General features: G+C 61.8%; 1 protein-coding gene across 3 annotated transcripts; it reads right to left on the reverse strand.

Moving 5' to 3' along the window:
• Positions 1–797: 797 nt before the first annotated feature.
• Positions 798–16,098, reverse strand: TTYH1 (tweety family member 1). 3 transcript variants are annotated; one of them, XM_047835669.1, is made up of 13 exons: positions 15,868–16,098; positions 13,062–13,240; positions 11,065–11,176; positions 10,377–10,597; positions 7,195–7,290; positions 5,858–5,930; positions 5,404–5,479; positions 4,880–4,935; positions 4,646–4,738; positions 4,411–4,503; positions 1,544–1,686; positions 1,379–1,424; positions 798–1,289 (listed from the first exon to the last, which is right to left on the reverse strand). In XM_047835669.1, exons 1-13 carry the CDS (start codon positions 15,991–15,993, stop codon positions 1,251–1,253), a joined length of 1,353 nt encoding a protein of 450 aa, XP_047691625.1. In that variant the 5' UTR covers positions 15,994–16,098; the 3' UTR covers positions 798–1,250. The 3 variants fall into 3 exon arrangements, with proteins under 3 accessions (XP_047691625.1, XP_047691627.1, XP_047691626.1); XM_047835671.1 differs by lacking the exon at positions 1,379–1,424; XM_047835670.1 differs by lacking the exons at positions 798–1,289; positions 1,379–1,424 and adding an exon at positions 2,159–2,305 and having other exon boundaries at positions 1,552–1,686.
• Positions 16,099–16,450: the final 352 nt, after the last annotated feature.

The following is a 16,450-nucleotide window of genomic DNA, read 5'->3' on the forward strand; positions in this document are numbered from 1 at the left end:
GGAAAACCGATCCTGCTTGTTTGCAAATCACACTTCCTAATTATTAGGGTTTGAACATCTTTTTGTCTGTTCACCGGTGTTGAGATGTTCATTTTAGTTGCTTATTTTCAAGTCAAATTGTCTTTTTCTTAGTCTGTGGAAGCTTTGCAGATTTATGTAGTAATAATAACACATTTCTTTGCCATATGTGTTAAAATGACTTTTCCCTAGACTACTAATTTGCCTCTTGGCTTTATGGTTTGTTTGGTTTTTTTTAGTTCCACAGTTTGTCAAATAAATTACCTTTTCCTTTCTAGCTTTAGAGGATCTTGCTGAAAATCCTCCCCTTCCAACCAAGGTATACCAGATACAAAATCTCCTACTTACTCTTTAAAATATTTCTGCCCCTTCCCTTGTCTACATTTAGATTTTCACCTGTCTTGTACGTAGGATGTTTTCTTCCGGGTGGGGGGCCACCGTGTTCGCAGATCTTTGAAAGCAAGCAGCCCCTTCACTCTGACTTGACGTCTGTCTTCTGTCCTATACATATACTCTAAGATCTATTTCTGGGTGGTCTGGTCCATTCCAGGGATGTCTGCCTCTTCCTGGGTCAGGACCTGGGTCCTGCTTTTAGAATCAGGCAAAAAAGTTGTTATCGTCATTATTACTATTTAAAATAACAATACCTCTGGAACCGCCACAGAGCCTGGACGGAAACAGAAGTGCCCGGCAGCCGGGCTGCCGTGAGGGGGTCCCTGGGCCCCAGCTGGGAGGCCAGATCAGGGAGGAGAGAAATAAGGACCCAGCTGCTTGTAAAATAAAGTTTTCCCTTTTATTTCAAATCAACCCATTCCCAAGTTAGTGCCGCAAGTGGAGGTCACGGCCCTAAGCCCCCTGGGGCATGGCAGGGGCCGGGCACTTGTGTCCCTGCAAGGATGGGCCCGTTGGCCAAGGGTGAAGGGTGCGGGGCTAGCTGGCCATCCCTGCCTGCCAGCCCCAGGCCCCGGCCTGCCGCCTCGGTAGGGGCGTGTAGTAGAGGTGCTGTTAGTGGTGAGAGCCCGGTCAGGCTGGGTCAGTGGGATCTTCTCCGGCCGCCAGGGAAGGAACCGCAGGGAGAGGCAGACACAGGGGCCCGATGCAGACGGCAGGGCCGCCCTGGTCCCCAGAGTGAGGGACAGGAGAGCAGCGGCAGCTCCGGGAACCGGGGTGTCGCTCTCTGGAAGCTCACCGGGGTGGGGGTCATGGGCTCCGGTCCGGCGTGGAGGAGGGGCTCAGATGGATGACTGCCACTGCACAAAGCGCTTGGATTCCTGCAGGGAGATTGGGGACAGGGCACGGAGGGGGTCTAGCGCCGTGGTGCAGGCCCCCAGCCCCTCCCCCAGACCAGCGGGTCCTCTACCTGAGGGTTGAAAGGGTCGTCATCATCTGTGTCATCATAGTCGTCACTGAGTGGCAGAGAGGCAGGATGGGGGCTCCATGAGGAGGCTGACCCCCAACACCAGCCGCGGCCCAGGGGTCGTCCCCCCACCACCACTCCTGGGACCACGCCCCCTCCCCTCCTGACCTGGGCGGGAAGAGGGCCCAGGCGCGGGGCAGGCTGCACAAGGCGGTGGCTAGGGCCCCCGCGGACAGGAGGGAGAAGAGCAGCAGGAGGAGCAGGCCTTCCAGGGCATCCTCACACAGGCCCCGAAGGGCAGCGCCGTAGTCCTGGGGTGGGCGGGGGAGGGTGTCAGCGGGCAGCGCCCCTCCCCCAGGTCCCCCCCACACACACACACACAGTGTGCACGGCTCAGACCGCCCACCTGGCTGTGCCCTGATGGGCAAGTCACTTGACCTCTCTGTGCCTCGGTTTCCTCCCCTGTCACCTGGACTCAGTCTAAGCACCCTGGAGGTGCTCTAAGCACAGTCATTGTACCTGGAGGTATAAACCCAAATCGTGGCCTCCTCTCCACTGCACCCCCAGCCGCCACACCAGCTCAGCCTTGGTCTAGTGTGGGGCTGTCCCGTGCACTGGAGGATGTTGGACAGCCTCTCTGGGCTCTATCCACTGGATGCCAGTAGCAGCCCCTCCCCGGTTGTGACAACCCAGACATGTCTCTGTGCACCCCCAAACGTCCCCTGGGGGCAGGATCTCTGGCTCAGAACCTCGCTAAGAAGAGCCACGGACTCAGAATGGCACCTTGCACGCAGTGAGGTCATTTCAGGTCACAGGAAGCCAAGAGGGGACCGGAAGGCAGTGCTGGGCCCTGGCAGCAGTGGGGACGGATCCTGGCAGGAAGGCACGTGCCCGCTCGAGGCCCCGGAGCCATCTGAGGGCTGCTGTGGCCTGTGCGGGGAGGGGGTGTGAGGGGCGGAGGCTAGGAGCAGCCCGGGCCCCCTGCAGGCGAGGCGTGGAACTGGACTTTAATCCGTGTGCAGGGGAGTCGCTGAAGGGTTTTAGTGGAGAAAGAACTTGATCGGATTGTGTGTGAGGCTCAGCCAGCTGTTAGCTGTTTCGGGGAGGACAGATGGGGGGTGGGGGGGACAAGCAGGGGGACAGGGGAAATACTGTGTGGCCACTGGGTGGGAGGTGAGGAGGGTGACCAGGGTACAGCAGGTGGAGTGAGTCGTGCTCAGAGCCCGGGTGGGTTTCAGAGGAAGGGCCAGCAGAACTTGCCTGGGGAATGGCTGCGGGAGGTAATGGCTTGCTGACAGACAGCAAGAAGGATGCTTCTAGAAGGTTTCTGGCTTGAGTCCTTGGCTGGCGGGCAGGGGTGCCTGGTACTGAGCCAGTGTGTCACAAGGGAGGGGCCCGTCAGGGTGGTGGGGCCTTCTGTTTTTACTGTATCAGGCACCTACCCTCCTCATAGCCCTGCAAGGCAGAGATCAGCTCCCCCTCACACTGCTGCCTTTTGCAGTGGCAGAAAGTTGAAGCCCAGAGAGGGCAAGCCACTTGCCCAGAGTCACACAGCCTGGAAGGGGCAGAGCTGGGATTGGAGCCCGGTCTCTGAGGCTCCAGACCCACCCTCCTGGCACTTTATCCCTGATGTCAATCCTGATTTTAGTATGTGGGGACCCTAGAGCCTAGAGAGGGGAAACTGAGGCCGAGGGTCACATGGCACACCAGTGGAAGGTGAGACTCTGACCCACCCTTCTCCCTCCCTTCCTTCCCTCTGTCCACAATGAACCTTGGGAAGCGCAGTCCAGCCCAGTGTTGGCCTGGACCAGAGAGTGAGCGATCTGTGGGGCCCAGTTTGCCCTTCCATGGAAAGTCGGGGTGCTTTCTAGGATTTTGCAGCTCAGGTGCTCAGCAACCCTGAGTATTGCTTCATTGTGTCCCCCATGGCCCCCTTGTTAGAGTGCCAACCTCCGAAGCTTTGGGGACAGTGGGAGCTATGGAAGGGATGTGATCACAGCAAGGGCCTGTTCAGATCCCTGACAGGGTCTCCAGAACAAAGGCAGGATGCCCACTTAGATTTGGGTTTCGGATGCCCGACAGCAAAAAATTTTAGTACAAGCACCTTCCCAACACAGCATGGGACATACCTAACAGTAAAGAGGTTATTTGTTTGGTACATCTGGCAGCCCTGTTGAGGGCCCATGAGGGGGCACACCACAAGGGCCGAGGAGGCACGTGTCCACCAGGGGACAAGAGGCCTGAGCTGCAGTGGGCCCTTGGGATGGGGGTGGGGCGAGGAAATGAGGTCATGACACCGGGTGACTGCCTGCCTGGCTGTGGAGGCTCACAGAGAGAGGGGAACGAGGCCTCTGGGACCCAGCCCTCTGCCCCTCATCTTCCAATGCGTTAGGTGGGGCCAGGACAGCATTTCCTTCCGACCGACAGCGTGACGAATGAGGGCTCAGGGAGCTACCAGCGGTAACGCACACAGCAAAGCCCCGCGCGTGTGGGGAGGACGGCGGTCCCGCGCAGGAAAGCAGGTGTCCTCTCCCTCCTTTCACCGGGGAGGGAAACCGGGGTTCAGGGGTGCTCCCCTGCCAGTGGCCAAAGCGGCCTGAGTCTGCAGGAAACCAGGCATTCTTTCTCTGGGGTGCCCTGCCCACCCCTGCTGCCTCAGTATGATGAGACCACCCCCCCGCCAAGAGCTTTACAGCTGCTGACCCCCTGCAACCTCGGTTTTATAAGCGAGGAAACTGAGGCACAGAGTAGGTAGTGACTTGCCTGAGGTCAGGAGCCAGGACTGGACCCCAGGCATGTCTAGCTCCAGAATTCCCTAACCAGCACAGGCTCGAGGAGGAAGGCAGGGAGCAAGGGAGGGGTGGGGCGAGCGGGGAGGAGGAATACAGATGATAGATGGGTGATAGGTAGGTAGGTAGAGAACAGCTATATGGCAGATAAGTAATAGAGATAAACTTAAGGATTTCTCAGGGTCGGTGGGAGAAAGACCGGAGGGCTCCCTGGAAGAAGAATTTGGACAAAGGGACAGGGCTCACCTTGTGCAGGCCGCGACAGTGCAGCAGAGCCACCAACTGGTGGAAGTTTCCTTCTGTGACATTGAGCGTCTCCTCCAAGGACAGCAGAGGCTTCTGCACGGGAGTGGAGTGTTACCCCACGCACTCCTCAGGCCGCGCGGTCCCCCGGGCTCCGCCCCTCTGGACAGACCCCGCCCACAGGCCGCGAGCCCCCACCCGCCGCCCCGCCTCCTTCCCCTGGGAGCGGCCTGCGCACCTGCGCATCAGGGAACTGGGGGACAGCTTCTCGCTCCAGGCCCTGCAGCTGGGAGTGGATGTTGGCCAGAGCCCGCTGGGACAGAGTCAGCCTCTGCGGGAAGACAGAGGGAGGACCGGGTAGTCCGCGCCCCCAGCCCGCTCTGCATCCTGGCGACTGCATCCCCCCCCAGAACCTGCAGTCCAGGCCCCAGCCCGCCCTCCTCCGCCCGGCTCCCTTGCCCGCACCCCTAACCTGTTGAAAGGGGTTGGAGACTGCCTGGTTGCAGAGGAAATAATAGTTCAGGATGTCTGAAGCGGGAGGGAAAGAGGGGGGAGGCCATGAGCCTGGGTCCCCAGCGCCTCCCTAGGGCAAAGGTGGGAAGGGGCAGGGCCCTGTCTTTCCACCCTCAGGGCCAGGGGCGTCTCCCCAGCTCAGGACCCTCCTGTGGTCCCAGAGGCCTGGCATTCAGGGACAGGCTAACACACCCTCCCTTCTCCAGCCACAGTCAGAAACACGCGGCTCTCCACACTCCCCTGGAACCAGATCTTCTGCAGTCCCGTCCTTGTCTAAGGTGCACTCCCATTTCCTCCCATTCCTGGGGAGGCGGGCCCAACCCCTCCTTCGGTCTCCCCTCTCCAGCTTCTGTATCCCTCTCTTTTCCAGCCCATCAGGAGAGGTGTCGAGAGCTTCTGAGACTGAGCCCCCAACCCCACCCCAGGCGGGACTGGGCACAGAGGCCTGAGGACCCAGGGCCTGCGCTGGGTTGATGGGATCACCTGAATCGAGCCCAGTCTCCTCCTCGGTCAGGTTCAGGATGTAGGTGTCAGGACTGGAGCAGAAGTCACTAAGGCCCTGACAGAAGCATCAGGAAAAAGGGCTCAGACCAGAAACTTTTCTAGTTCCTCACTCGCACAGAACTCAGTGTCTGGATAACAGCCCAGCCCCCAGCCCTGGGAAGCCAGGAGTCCAGGCCCCCAGGCCCTCCTCCCCCAGGCTCAGGGGTCCTGGCCCCCAGCCCCTCCTCCCTCAGACCCAGGAGTCTGGGCCCCCAGCCCCCCCTCCCTTAGAACACACGTATCCAAGGCTCTAGCTTCCAGCCCTCAGGATCTAGACCTCAGAACCTGGGATCCTGGCCCCAAGTCCCTCCTCTCAGCGTCTGCCCCGGGATGCAGTAGCCAAGGCTGCTAGCCCCACGTCCCAGGGCCCAGGGGCCTGGCCCGCAGCACTCACCACAGCTGTAGCCGCCTCCAGGCCCATGGAGCCCCAGCTCAGGACAAGAACTAGGAGACTCATCACTGCCATCCTATAAAGGGGGGGACTCATCACGGTCCATCCCATCACAGCCCCCCTTCCCTACCACCCTCTGGAGCCTGGAGGGGCAGAAGTAGGGGCAGAGAAACTGGGCGGGGGTGGGGAGTGCAGGTTGTAGATCTGTGGTTGTTGACGTCAAGCTGAACAACTTCAGCTTGCTTCCCCGGGGGTGAGGGCGGAAGACAGTGAGAAGGGCCCTGGGCTGGCAAGCCAGCACCCCAGATCCCAGCCCGGCTCTGCCCCTGCCTTGCACCGGGATTCTGGGAGAGCTACCGCCTGCTTCTGGGCTCTTTCCTGGCTTTGAGTTCACAGGAGCCCAGCAAGCCGCAAACGTGCCTCCCAGGTTTGAGCATAGCTTGGTCAGCCTCCTGCTCTGTCCAGACTCCTCCCCTGAGGAGCGGGGACATAGCCAAGGCTGAAACTGCAGCCTGAGTTTTCTCTAGGGATGGGGTCTGGGCGCGAGGGTTAGCACTGGAGGGTGGTCACCGTCCGGAAGCCTCAGGGGGAGCCCGCATGGGACAGTGGCACTTCTTGCCCAAGGTGGGCGTGGAGACCGGGGAGCCCCAGCAGGGCCCCCAGAGGCAGGGAGGAAGCAAGGGCCCCCCTGAGTGGCATAGGCTGGCCTGAGTCGAACACCAGCTCCAGCATTCCCTGGCTGTGCAGCCCTGAGCAGGAGGCCCAAACTCTCCGAGCCCCAGTCCCCCCTGTGTCAAATGGGGAGAAGGAAAGCATTTCCTCACAGGGTCAGCCTGCAGGTTCCAGAAGAGAGCTGGCCGTATTTAACGAGCCGTTAAATTACACAGTGGTACTGAGATTCCCGTGAGCCACACAATGGCCACGCAGCCTCGGATGTGGCTGCCTTCTGCCTCGGTCCCTCCTCTGCACGTCGGGTGCCTGAGGGGCCCCTTGTTCACAGGTGGTTGTGTGTGCACGGCCCTCAGCAGAAGTCAGCAATCACCCCCTTCCTGAGCACGACCGTTACGGGCTTTTGTCTAGGATTTGGAGCACCCGCGTGGCCTCGAATCCTGCGTTTCCAGGTCTGCCCTGTGCCTCCCGGGCTGCTCCAGGCCTGGTTTCTCTGCACGCGCTGGCCCAGCCCAGGACCCTCGGGGGCAAGCCTGTGGGATGGGGGCACGAAAGCAGTACGAGGCTGGGAAGGACAGCAGCGGTCCCTCTCGCAAGAGCGCCGTGGGGTGGAAAGAGGTCCCCTCGTGCTGTGACGTGAGCCCGCCTGCCACGAGGGCGCCCACTCTTACACGATCACCAGCCACTTGCTCTGCTTTGCCAGGCCCAGGAGCGTGAAGAGACAGACCAGCAGCTCCAGCAGCAGCAGGAGGACGTAGGCCAGCCACCTGGAGAAGGAACAGAGTGAGACAAATCCAGCCTTCAGCACCCCGGCTCCCAGGCCAGGACTTGGCACAGGGGGACGGCTCCCCAACATTCATACCCTGCTCTGCCTGACCATGCGGCCCCCCGCCCAGCCACCAGGCCCCCGGGCTGCAGCCGGCTCATCATGAAATGGATGCGCTGGGAGGCGGGCCGCCGTAGCCCTTCAGGGCTCAGGTGCCAGGGCCGGGGCGCCTGGACCCGTTCCGGATGGCAGCGAGCAGAAGCCCGCTAACAGGCACAAGTGATTGGCCTCCTGGAGCCCCACCTGCCTCCCCAGGCTGCAGGGTGAAGTGAGTCATTCCCAGGCGCGCTGAGTGTCACACTGCACGGCCTGGGGCTCGGGGCCAGCCTCTCTCTGCCTCCTAGCTGCACGCAACCCTTGTCTCTGGAACTTTGCCTCCTGTGCCTCGGTTTCCCCGCCTGTACCACGGGGGGAGAACAACAGCACCTACTCCAAGAGCTTGTCGCAAGGCTAGTGGGAGAGCACTTAGAAGGGTGCCAAGGGCGCCTGGGTGGCTCAGTCGGTTGAGCGTCCGACTTCGGCTCGGGTCATGATCTCACAGTCTGTGAGTTCGAGCCCCGCGTCAGGCTCTGTGCTGATGGCTCAGAGCCTGGAGCCTGCTTCCGATTCTGTGTCTCCCTCTCTCTCTGCCCCTTCCTGGCTCATGCTCTGTCTCTCTCTGTCTCAAAAATAAATAAAAACATTTTTTGGGGCGCCTGGGTGGCGCAGTCGGTTAAGCGTCTGACTTCAGCCAGGTCACGATCTCGCGGTCTGTGAGTTCGAGCCCCGCGTCAGGCTCTGGGCTGATGGCTCAGAGCCTGGAGCCTGCTTCTGATTCTGTGTCTCCCTCTCTCTCTGCCCCTCCCCCGTTCATGCTCTGTCTCTCTGTCCCCAAAATAAATAAACGTTGAAAAAAAAAAATTAAAAAAAAAATTTAATAAATAAATAAATAATAAATAAATAAATAAATAAATAAATAAATAAAATAAAAATAAAAATAAAAAAATAATAATAATAAAAAAAGAAGGGTTCCAAGCACGTGGACACACTTAAATACGAGCTCGAACCCTAGCCAGGGAACTTCAAGTGTTACTTACTTAGGTCTCAGTGACTGATTCACTCTGATGGAGCACGGCCCCAGAGCGCGCTCAGCGCACGGCATCGCTCGCAATGCTCCCCACGCGGCGCCAGAGCGCGCTCAGCGCACCGCATCGCTTGCAGTCCTCCCCACGCGGCCCGAGAGCGCACTCAGCGCACGGCATCGCTCGCGATGCTCCCCACGCGGCCCCAGAGCGCGCTCAGCGCACGACACCTCTCACAGTCCTCCCCACGCGGCCCGAGAGCGCACTCAGCGCACGGCATCGCTCGCGATGCTCCCCACGCGGCCCCAGAGCGCGCTCAGCGCACGACACCTCTCGCAGTCCTCCCCACGCGGCCCGAGAGCGCACTCAGCGCACGGCATCACTCGCGATGCTCCCCACGCGGCCCCAGAGCGCGCTCAGCGCACGACACCTCTCGCAGTCCTCCCCACGCGGCCCGAGAGCGCACTCAGCGCACGGCATCGCTCGCGATGCTCCCCACGCGGCCCCAGAGCGCGCTCAGCGCACGACACCTCTCGCAGTCCTCCCCACGCGGCCCGAGAGCGCACTCAGCGCACGGCATCGCTCGCACTGCTCCCCACGCGGCTGTGCCCAGTCTGCGGCCCCAGAGTGGCAGGGACCCTCCTTCCCAGGGAAGGAGCTGGGCCGCGTGGCCCAGTAGACCTCCACGCTTTCGCTGCCAGTGTCCCCACGGCACACGGCGCACAGCACACCGCACGCACACACCGCACATGCGCGCGGCACATGCACACGGCAGCTCACTCTCACTTCCGTCAGGGGCAGCCCAGCCTCCTGCCCTAGTTGTGTGCTGTGAACTCCTGCTCTCAGCCTCCAGGAACTCTGCCAGGAAGCTCTCCCTCCAGGGGCCCCGGTTCTCTTGCAGGAAACTGGCCACCTTCGTTGAGGGACGACTCCCAAGTGCCAGGCACTCTCATGTTGGTGCATCCAGATGTTTCCTGTTGGTGGTGGGCCTGCCTCACCCCGGTGGAGTTCTGCACAGCTACCAGAACCCCTGGAAGGGGGCTGAGGCCTGGTACGTGCGGCCTCTGGGCTCAGCCACAAAGCAGAAGCTGTCCTCACGGGGACCCAGACCCGTCTGACGGCCCGTGGGCCATCCTCGTCACGGGCCGCTTCAGTCCTAGTCTGCCTCCACCTTCTCCGTGTGGCCTTCCCAGGCCTCCCCTGCAGCCCCCAGCCCCTGCCAGCCTCTGGACCCAGCCCACCCCTCTCTCCTGCTCAATTTTCTCCCGAGCTCCCCCCACCCACCACCTTGGAGAAAATGTTTTACTCGTGTGTGTTCCTTATTGGCCCCCTTACTGGAAGACGGGCAGGAGTTGCCGTCTGTCTTCACAAAAACTGACATCTCACAGACAACCGTACAGAACGAGCTGGTCGTGCTGAAAGCACTTAACGGATACGGACGCGTCTGATCCTCAACAATCCCACGAGGGGAACGCTATCCATTATTCCCGTTTTACAGATTGGGACACTGAGGCACAGAACTCGTGAGGAACTTGTCACACGGTTAGGGGATGGCCCTCTGGCTTTAGAGCTCCCGTTCCCAATCACTCGGGTATGTCTCTCTTGCACGCCAGAAGGTGCTAAACAAACGTGTGTTGAGTGGATACACGTGTCAGATGGGTGGATGACCAAGAAGAGTAGAGCCAGTCTGGGCGTGAGTGGACGAAGCCTTGGGGGTGAGGGGGGTGTGGGGCGACTCGGTCCAGCTGTGTCACAGGGTGTCTCCACCTGGGCACTACTGACACTTGACAAAGGCCATCCCTTGCTGCAGGGACCGTCCTGTGCACTGTAGGACGCGTCTCTGGTCTCTGCCTACCAGGGGCCGGTAGCTCCCCGTCCCCCAGGGGTGACCACCAAGCACGTCTCCCAACATTGCCTGATGTGCTCTGGAGGCACAACCACCCAGGCTGAAGGAGCGGTCACCCACCTGTACTCCTCCACGAAGGACACATCTTCGGCCACTTGCAGGGGGCTCAAGGGCACTCCCCGCCAGAAGGCCAGCCCCTGCAGCTGCTGGGTCACGGCCTCCGCCTGCCGCCGAGCGCCCCGGGCCGCAGCCACCAGTTCCGTGCGCTGTGCGAGCACCTCCTCCAGGCTGGTCAGCTCTGTCCTCACTGCCTCACCCAGCCTCTCCACTGTCTCCAACACCTGTGTGCAGGGGTGAGTCTGGGGTCAGGGGAGGGTCTTCTTTGGGGAGGCCAGGGTTGGGGGACAGAGTTGTGAGGGTGAAGCAGAGGTGAGCGGTGGCAGGTGTCTGAGATCTAGGGGCTAGGACATCTGTGGAATGAGGAAAGGACGGAGGGGTACAGTTCTGCGGCCTCCATCAGGAACCCTGGGTGGTCAGTGGCTTGGGTCCCCGGTAGAGACCAAGTGTGAAGGGGGGGGGGGGTCTAGGTTCGAGCCCCACGGTCCAGATCTGGGTTAAGGTCCCGGTGGCAGTCAGGGATGGGGGTCCAGGTGTCCAGTCTGAGGTCCACAAGTTGCAACCTGAACTTCTGAGTCTGGGGCCCAGGGTTTCAGGGATGGGTGCTGGGCTCTGAGTGTGGGTCCAGTTTCTCCGGGAGGTGGCCCTCTGTGCCTCGGGGGATCGGTCTGGCCGCTGCCTGGCCCCTCACCAGGTGGTCTATGGCGCTGAGCGTGTGGTTGGCATGAAGCAGGGCCGAGCTGAGCTGGGACACCCCATCGCTGGTCTCGCTGTTGCCATAGAAACCGATGCCAATGCCGGCGCTGAGAGGGGAGGGACGGGAAATCACAACCTGTCCTGGGACCCTGGGGGCCGCGTCCCCCCCACCTCCTCACACACCCAATCCTGGCTCCCACCCCCACCCCATTGGTCCAGCCCGTCGTGGGAAAGGAACGTCTCCAGCCTGGCCCCCACCGGTTGCCAAGGTAACGGGAAGCCCCCCCCTCCCCCGCCCCCGGGGACGTCATTGTGATGCTAATGGTGGGTGGAGGGGGGGGGGACAGATTTAACCCGAACCTCACTGGAGCGGAACTCCCCGCACGCCCAGCCCCAGGAGAACCCCCCCCCCCCCCACCGCCGGCCCCACACCCATTCCTCATCCTTCCCTCAAGCATCCCCGACAGGAGCACCTGTCTCTTCGGGGTCCCCGCCGTCCCCTCCCTGCCTGCTGGGGGATCCTAGCAGTGCAGGGCCCCAGCTCTCATCTCCTGGGGGACCCCAGCCTGGAGCTCCCGCCTTCCCCCACCCCCGGGGACCCAAGCGTCTGGCCAGCTGGGAGCGAAGCAAGGGAATGTGGGGCCGATGGGCCAGAAGCCTGAGCCCCCGCCCCTCCGCGGCCAGCACACAGAGCTCCATTGTGGGGTCTGAATGCGGGTCCGTCCCTCCCCCCACCGCCCCCGGAGTGTCCCTCCGCGGAGGGGCCGGCCGGACTGGGCGGAGGGAGGCGGGCGCCCGCACGGTTCCCAGCCCCGACTACCGGGCCCCACCCCCAGCCCTGGGATCCCACGCCCGCCCCGGCGCGCCCCCTCCCCCCCATTGTTGGAGGGCAGACAAAGCTGCTCTTGTTCCCGGGCCGCGGGGGCCGGCCGTGTCTCTCCCCCACGGGGCCTTTGTCCACCGTTCCTGTACACCCCCACTCAAGAGAGCCCGAGGAGGAAGCATTTTGGATATAGGACGCCCAGCCCCCCTCCCCCACAGACACCCCCAAACACATTCTGCTGGTTCCTGCAGCGAGGGGGTGCGGTAGAGCCCAGCCCGCCCCCCCCCCCCCCCCCCCCCGCCAGCGGGTCCAGTCCTGGGGAACAGGGCGACTGTCCTGCGCTGGTGGGGGTGTGGCCTGCTGGCCAAGGCTGTGCTTAGAGCTGGCTCCTGCTGAACAGTGGGTCGTCAAGTCCTCCTTTCCTCTCCCCCCACCCCCACCCTGGGGGTCACAGAAAAAGGCAGGGCCTTGAAAAGTTACTTTCCGCCTCTCCCTGAGACTTGGCCTTTCCAACCTGGGTGTGAGTACCCTGAATCCAGGCGGGTTACTGTGGGAAGGAGTTAGACCCGCTCAGGTCTGGGCCGCGGGGTCTGCTCTGGGATTCTGAATATTCCTACGATGTCTGTCTGCCTGACTAGAACATCATCAGCCCCATGAGGGCAAGAATCTTGTCTGGCCAGTTGGGTCTCTCCTGGCATACAGTAGATCCCCAGGAAATAGTTGCAGAATGAATGAATGAATGAATGAATGAATGAATGAATGAAGAGTTCATGAATGACATCACCAGTCACCATTTACTGAGTACCACTGTGAGCCAGGCACTGTACATGCTCTCATTTAATCTTACCATAACTAGCAGGTGGGCTTTGCTATAGCGTCCATTTTAGAGATGTGGAAACTGAGACCTAGAGAGATTATATCCCCTAGCTGCACAGCTATTCGGTGACAAGGCCACCAAGCCCGAGCTCTTAACCCCTGCCTCCTCCTGCAGGGCTGGCTGTCCTTGGGAGGTCACTCCTCGTCTCGAAACTCAGTTTCTCTGTCCATGCAACGGGAGCTGTTTTCCTGAGTCAAGGCTGAGGTGGGATGCTAGGACACCCTCCGGAAGACTGAGTGCGAGCATGGGGAGCCCCGTCCCCACTTCCCCACCCGCCCTGGGGCCCCATTACCAGCCGACGAGAAGGGCAGCGATACAGCTCCAGGTGACACAGCCTCCCCCGGGTGGGGGGCTCTTGGCCCCAGGGGGCTCGGGGGGCCGGCAGCAGCAAAAGCGGATGAGGTAGACAGCAATGAAAATGAGGCTCAGGCCCAAGCCTAGGCCCGCCAAGGCCGCCACCAGCAACAGGGCCTGGGGAAGGGGGAGACAGGAGGCCTCAGAGGGGCTGGAGGTCCTGGACGTGGGGGATTCCAGTGGAGGTGGAAGGCAGCCCCGGCTAGATTGGGGGTCAAGCCCAGCCTGTGGTTCTCAGTCTGTAGGGAAAGGTGGGGTCCCCAGCTCCTCCCAGGCGGGCAGCTGAGTCAGCGGAGGCCCAAATCCTGGGTTCCAGTTCCGCTCTGCGTGTGACCTTCCCCTCTCTGAGACTGTCCCTCCTCACCCCCACTAGGCGGTTGGAATAGAGCCTCTCCTAGGACCTGCTGGGACCTGTCTCCAGAACCGAGTGGGATCAGGGGGTGGACGGGGGCGCCTGTTCCTGGAGATGTGTGCGCGAGGTTGGGGGTGGGCAGCCTGCCTCTCCCCTCCTCCTTGCTGCTCCTCCCCACTCACCGCTCGCTCTCTCCCCTGCTGCTGAGCTCTGCACACCCACCGCACTGTGAGTCTGTCACCCAGGGACTCACAGGGAGGGGGGCGTGACAGCCTCCACGGCAGTGAGAGCGTGTGCAAGGCTCAGAGACGGAGGCTTGGGACAGAGACAGAGAGAGAACCAAAGGCAGGGACAGAACAGGCGTATGCAGTTGGAAAAGTCTTGCGGCACAACCGGGCTCTCCACAGGGCAGGATTTCACAGCGGGTGCCATGCACTCCTGTCCTCTTCTGCACGCCCAGAACGGGGCAGGGCGTTACCTGGAGCCACACAGCACAGTAGGGACAACATGGGGAACAGAACCAGACCTCCAGGCTCCCTGATGCCATTTGTCCCTGCTTTTGTCCCTGCAGGGTGGCGTGTGGGGTGTGTGACACAAGCGTGTGGTTTATTTGCGTGTCTGGCTGTGAAACTGGGTGTTTTATCTTTGACTGAGTTTGTCTACCATGAGATACACCTGACTCTGTGTGTGTGTGTGTGTGTGTGTGTGTGTGTGTGTGTGTGTGTGTGAGAGAGAGAGAGAGAGAGGGGGGGGCAAGAATATATGTGAAAGTGGGCGAGAAAGTATGTGTATACAAGTGAGCTTGGGGTGTATGAGTGACTGAGGGAATTGTGAGTGTGTATGTCTATGTGACTGTGTGAGTATGGGGCATGTGTGAGTGTGTAAGTGAGGGCAGGAACGTGCGTGTGAGTGTGTGTATGTACATGTGACTATGTGGGTGTGTGTGAGTGTCTCTTCCAGCCTGGTGGCACCCAGCGCCTGACTTTTTCCAGCCGTGCCCACAGTGGTATCTCCCTGGGGGGCAGTGTCCCCTCCCGGGCCGTGTGACTTTGTGCGTGTCCCAGACCTGTCGCCCTGTCGATGACGGGGGCGGAGTGAGCCTCTCCGAGAGCCTCCGGCAGTGACTGGGACCCGGCCAGCTACTGGTGCTTGGCTGTGTGGGCAGGTCTCCCCGGCCGTGAGGGGGCGTCGGTGACCGGCACTGGAGGTCGTGGTTGTGTAAGCGTGAGGCTGTGGGCAAGGGGGTTGGCGGTCCCCATTTGGTGGGGAGAGGGCGGCGCGGAGTGGCAGGGAGGAGCTGCTCCCGGCTGGCACAGCCATGACCCAAATAGCTCACAATACAGCACACATCCCCCTCTCTGCTTTTCTGGGACCCCCCCACCCCTAAGCTCTCCAATCCCCAGCCCTCTATCCCAGGAGCTCCCCCTGCACAGATCCGAGGGGCCTAGACCCTCCAGGCAGGGCCCGGGACCCTTAGCTCCACCCTGACCCCCCAGCTCCACCCCACCCCCCCACCCCGCCCCCGACACACGCACTCCCCCCACCCCGTCCCCGGCCAAGCCTTGCTTCTCATTAATCTCAAAGCCAAGGACTTGAATTAAACTGGGTCAGGGGACAGTTCTTTCTCCCCCTTTCTGGAGCTGACCCAGGCTGGGCCCCCTTCCCTAGGGACCACCGCCTGTCAGGTTCCCACCCAGCCCCACCCTCCGGACCCATTTCTGTCATCCTCTGGTCCCCAAAAGGAACCTCCTCTTCACCCCCACCCCCACACACCCCAGCGCGCTGGACACCCCCCCACACACACACCCCGGAATGTACATACAGGCTGCAAGCTTCCTCTGCCAGGACCGCCAGCTAAGTCCCCCATCCTTGGCCCTGAACCCCTCACGCCCCTTCCCCATTTCAGGTCTCAATCCCGTCCTGGATGGAGGCACCCCGGCCTTCTTCCTCCCCACCGCGATCGATCGGTTCCTGTCTCTCCCAAGTCGTACCTTACCTGGGACACATTCACCTGGACTGCCCCGACCCTATCAGGGGAGGGGTCATCTTTTAGGACACGGAGAGTGGACCTGTCTCCCTGGTGGCCCTGGAGGCTCGCTTCCCAGACAGCTCCCGAAACCCTGGGGTCCCTTCCCTGTGGAACTGAGGGGTCCAGGCCCCGGGCCCTCCCTCACTTAAGGAGCCAGGGCTCCGGCCCCCAGCGCCCGTCCCAGGGGAACCTCCAGGTAGGGGAGCCTCACGTCCTGCTCTTTCAGATACCCCGAAGTCCGGGCCCGGCTCCCACCTGCGGAGAACACAGGACTCTGCCACCCAGCCCCCTCCTCCCTCGGGACCCCTCAGCTCTGCCCACCCTCCGCGCCCCCGCCCCCAGGACCCCCGCGCCCGCTCCCACCTGCTGGTATTCTTGCTCTTGGGGCGCGAAGCCGCTGGGTACCGGGCGGAGCTGGAAGTCGGCGCGGGGCAGCTGGTGGAGCAAATGCACCCAAGCCGAGGGTCGGTAGCCTGGGGGCGCCCCCATAGCCCCCGGGGAGGGCGCAGCGGGACGAATGCCGGGGCTGCGGGAGCCTCGACAGCGGAGTGGGGCGCGGGCGGAGCGGGGTCTGGCGGGGCTCAGGGGAGCGGAGCAGGGGGAGGGAGAGGGTGGGGGGCGGAGATTGGGGGAGGAGGGGGGAGGCGCGGGCCAGGCGGGGACCGTGCTGCCCCTGGTGGCTGCCGGGGGGACTGCGGCGCCGCAAGCGGGCCCCCAGCGCTCCGCCCCTCGGTGAAGGCTCCCACCCGTGGCGGGCGCAGGTACCACTCGGTCTGGCGACGGCCTTGTCCGAATGAGGCCGCTCATACTGTGATCTCACCCTGCAGCGGCAGAAAGATGCCTTTATCTCTAGGAAGAATTTTTAGGTCTGTGCAAAGGTCGCTAAGTATTTGCACAGCATTTTCCAAACGGCGGTCAATTGCACCCATAAAAAAACCTTCATTTC

This window comes from Prionailurus viverrinus, chromosome E2 (assembly GCF_022837055.1).
Source record: "Prionailurus viverrinus isolate Anna chromosome E2, UM_Priviv_1.0, whole genome shotgun sequence".
Taxonomy (NCBI): Eukaryota; Metazoa; Chordata; class Mammalia; order Carnivora; family Felidae; genus Prionailurus; species Prionailurus viverrinus.

Coding starts and splice junctions, on each gene's coding strand:
- TTYH1 (XM_047835671.1), bottom strand. CDS start 15,993: ATGGGGGCGCCCCCAGGCTACCGACCCTCGGCTTGGGTGCATTTGCTC. Junction 5,931..7,194: donor AGCAAGTGGCTGGTGATCGT/GTAAGAGTGGGC, acceptor CCCCCTTTATAG/GATGGCAGTGATGAGTCTCC. Junction 5,480..5,857: donor TGGAGGCGGCTACAGCTGTG/GTGAGTGCTGCG, acceptor TGCTTCTGTCAG/GGCCTTAGTGACTTCTGCTC.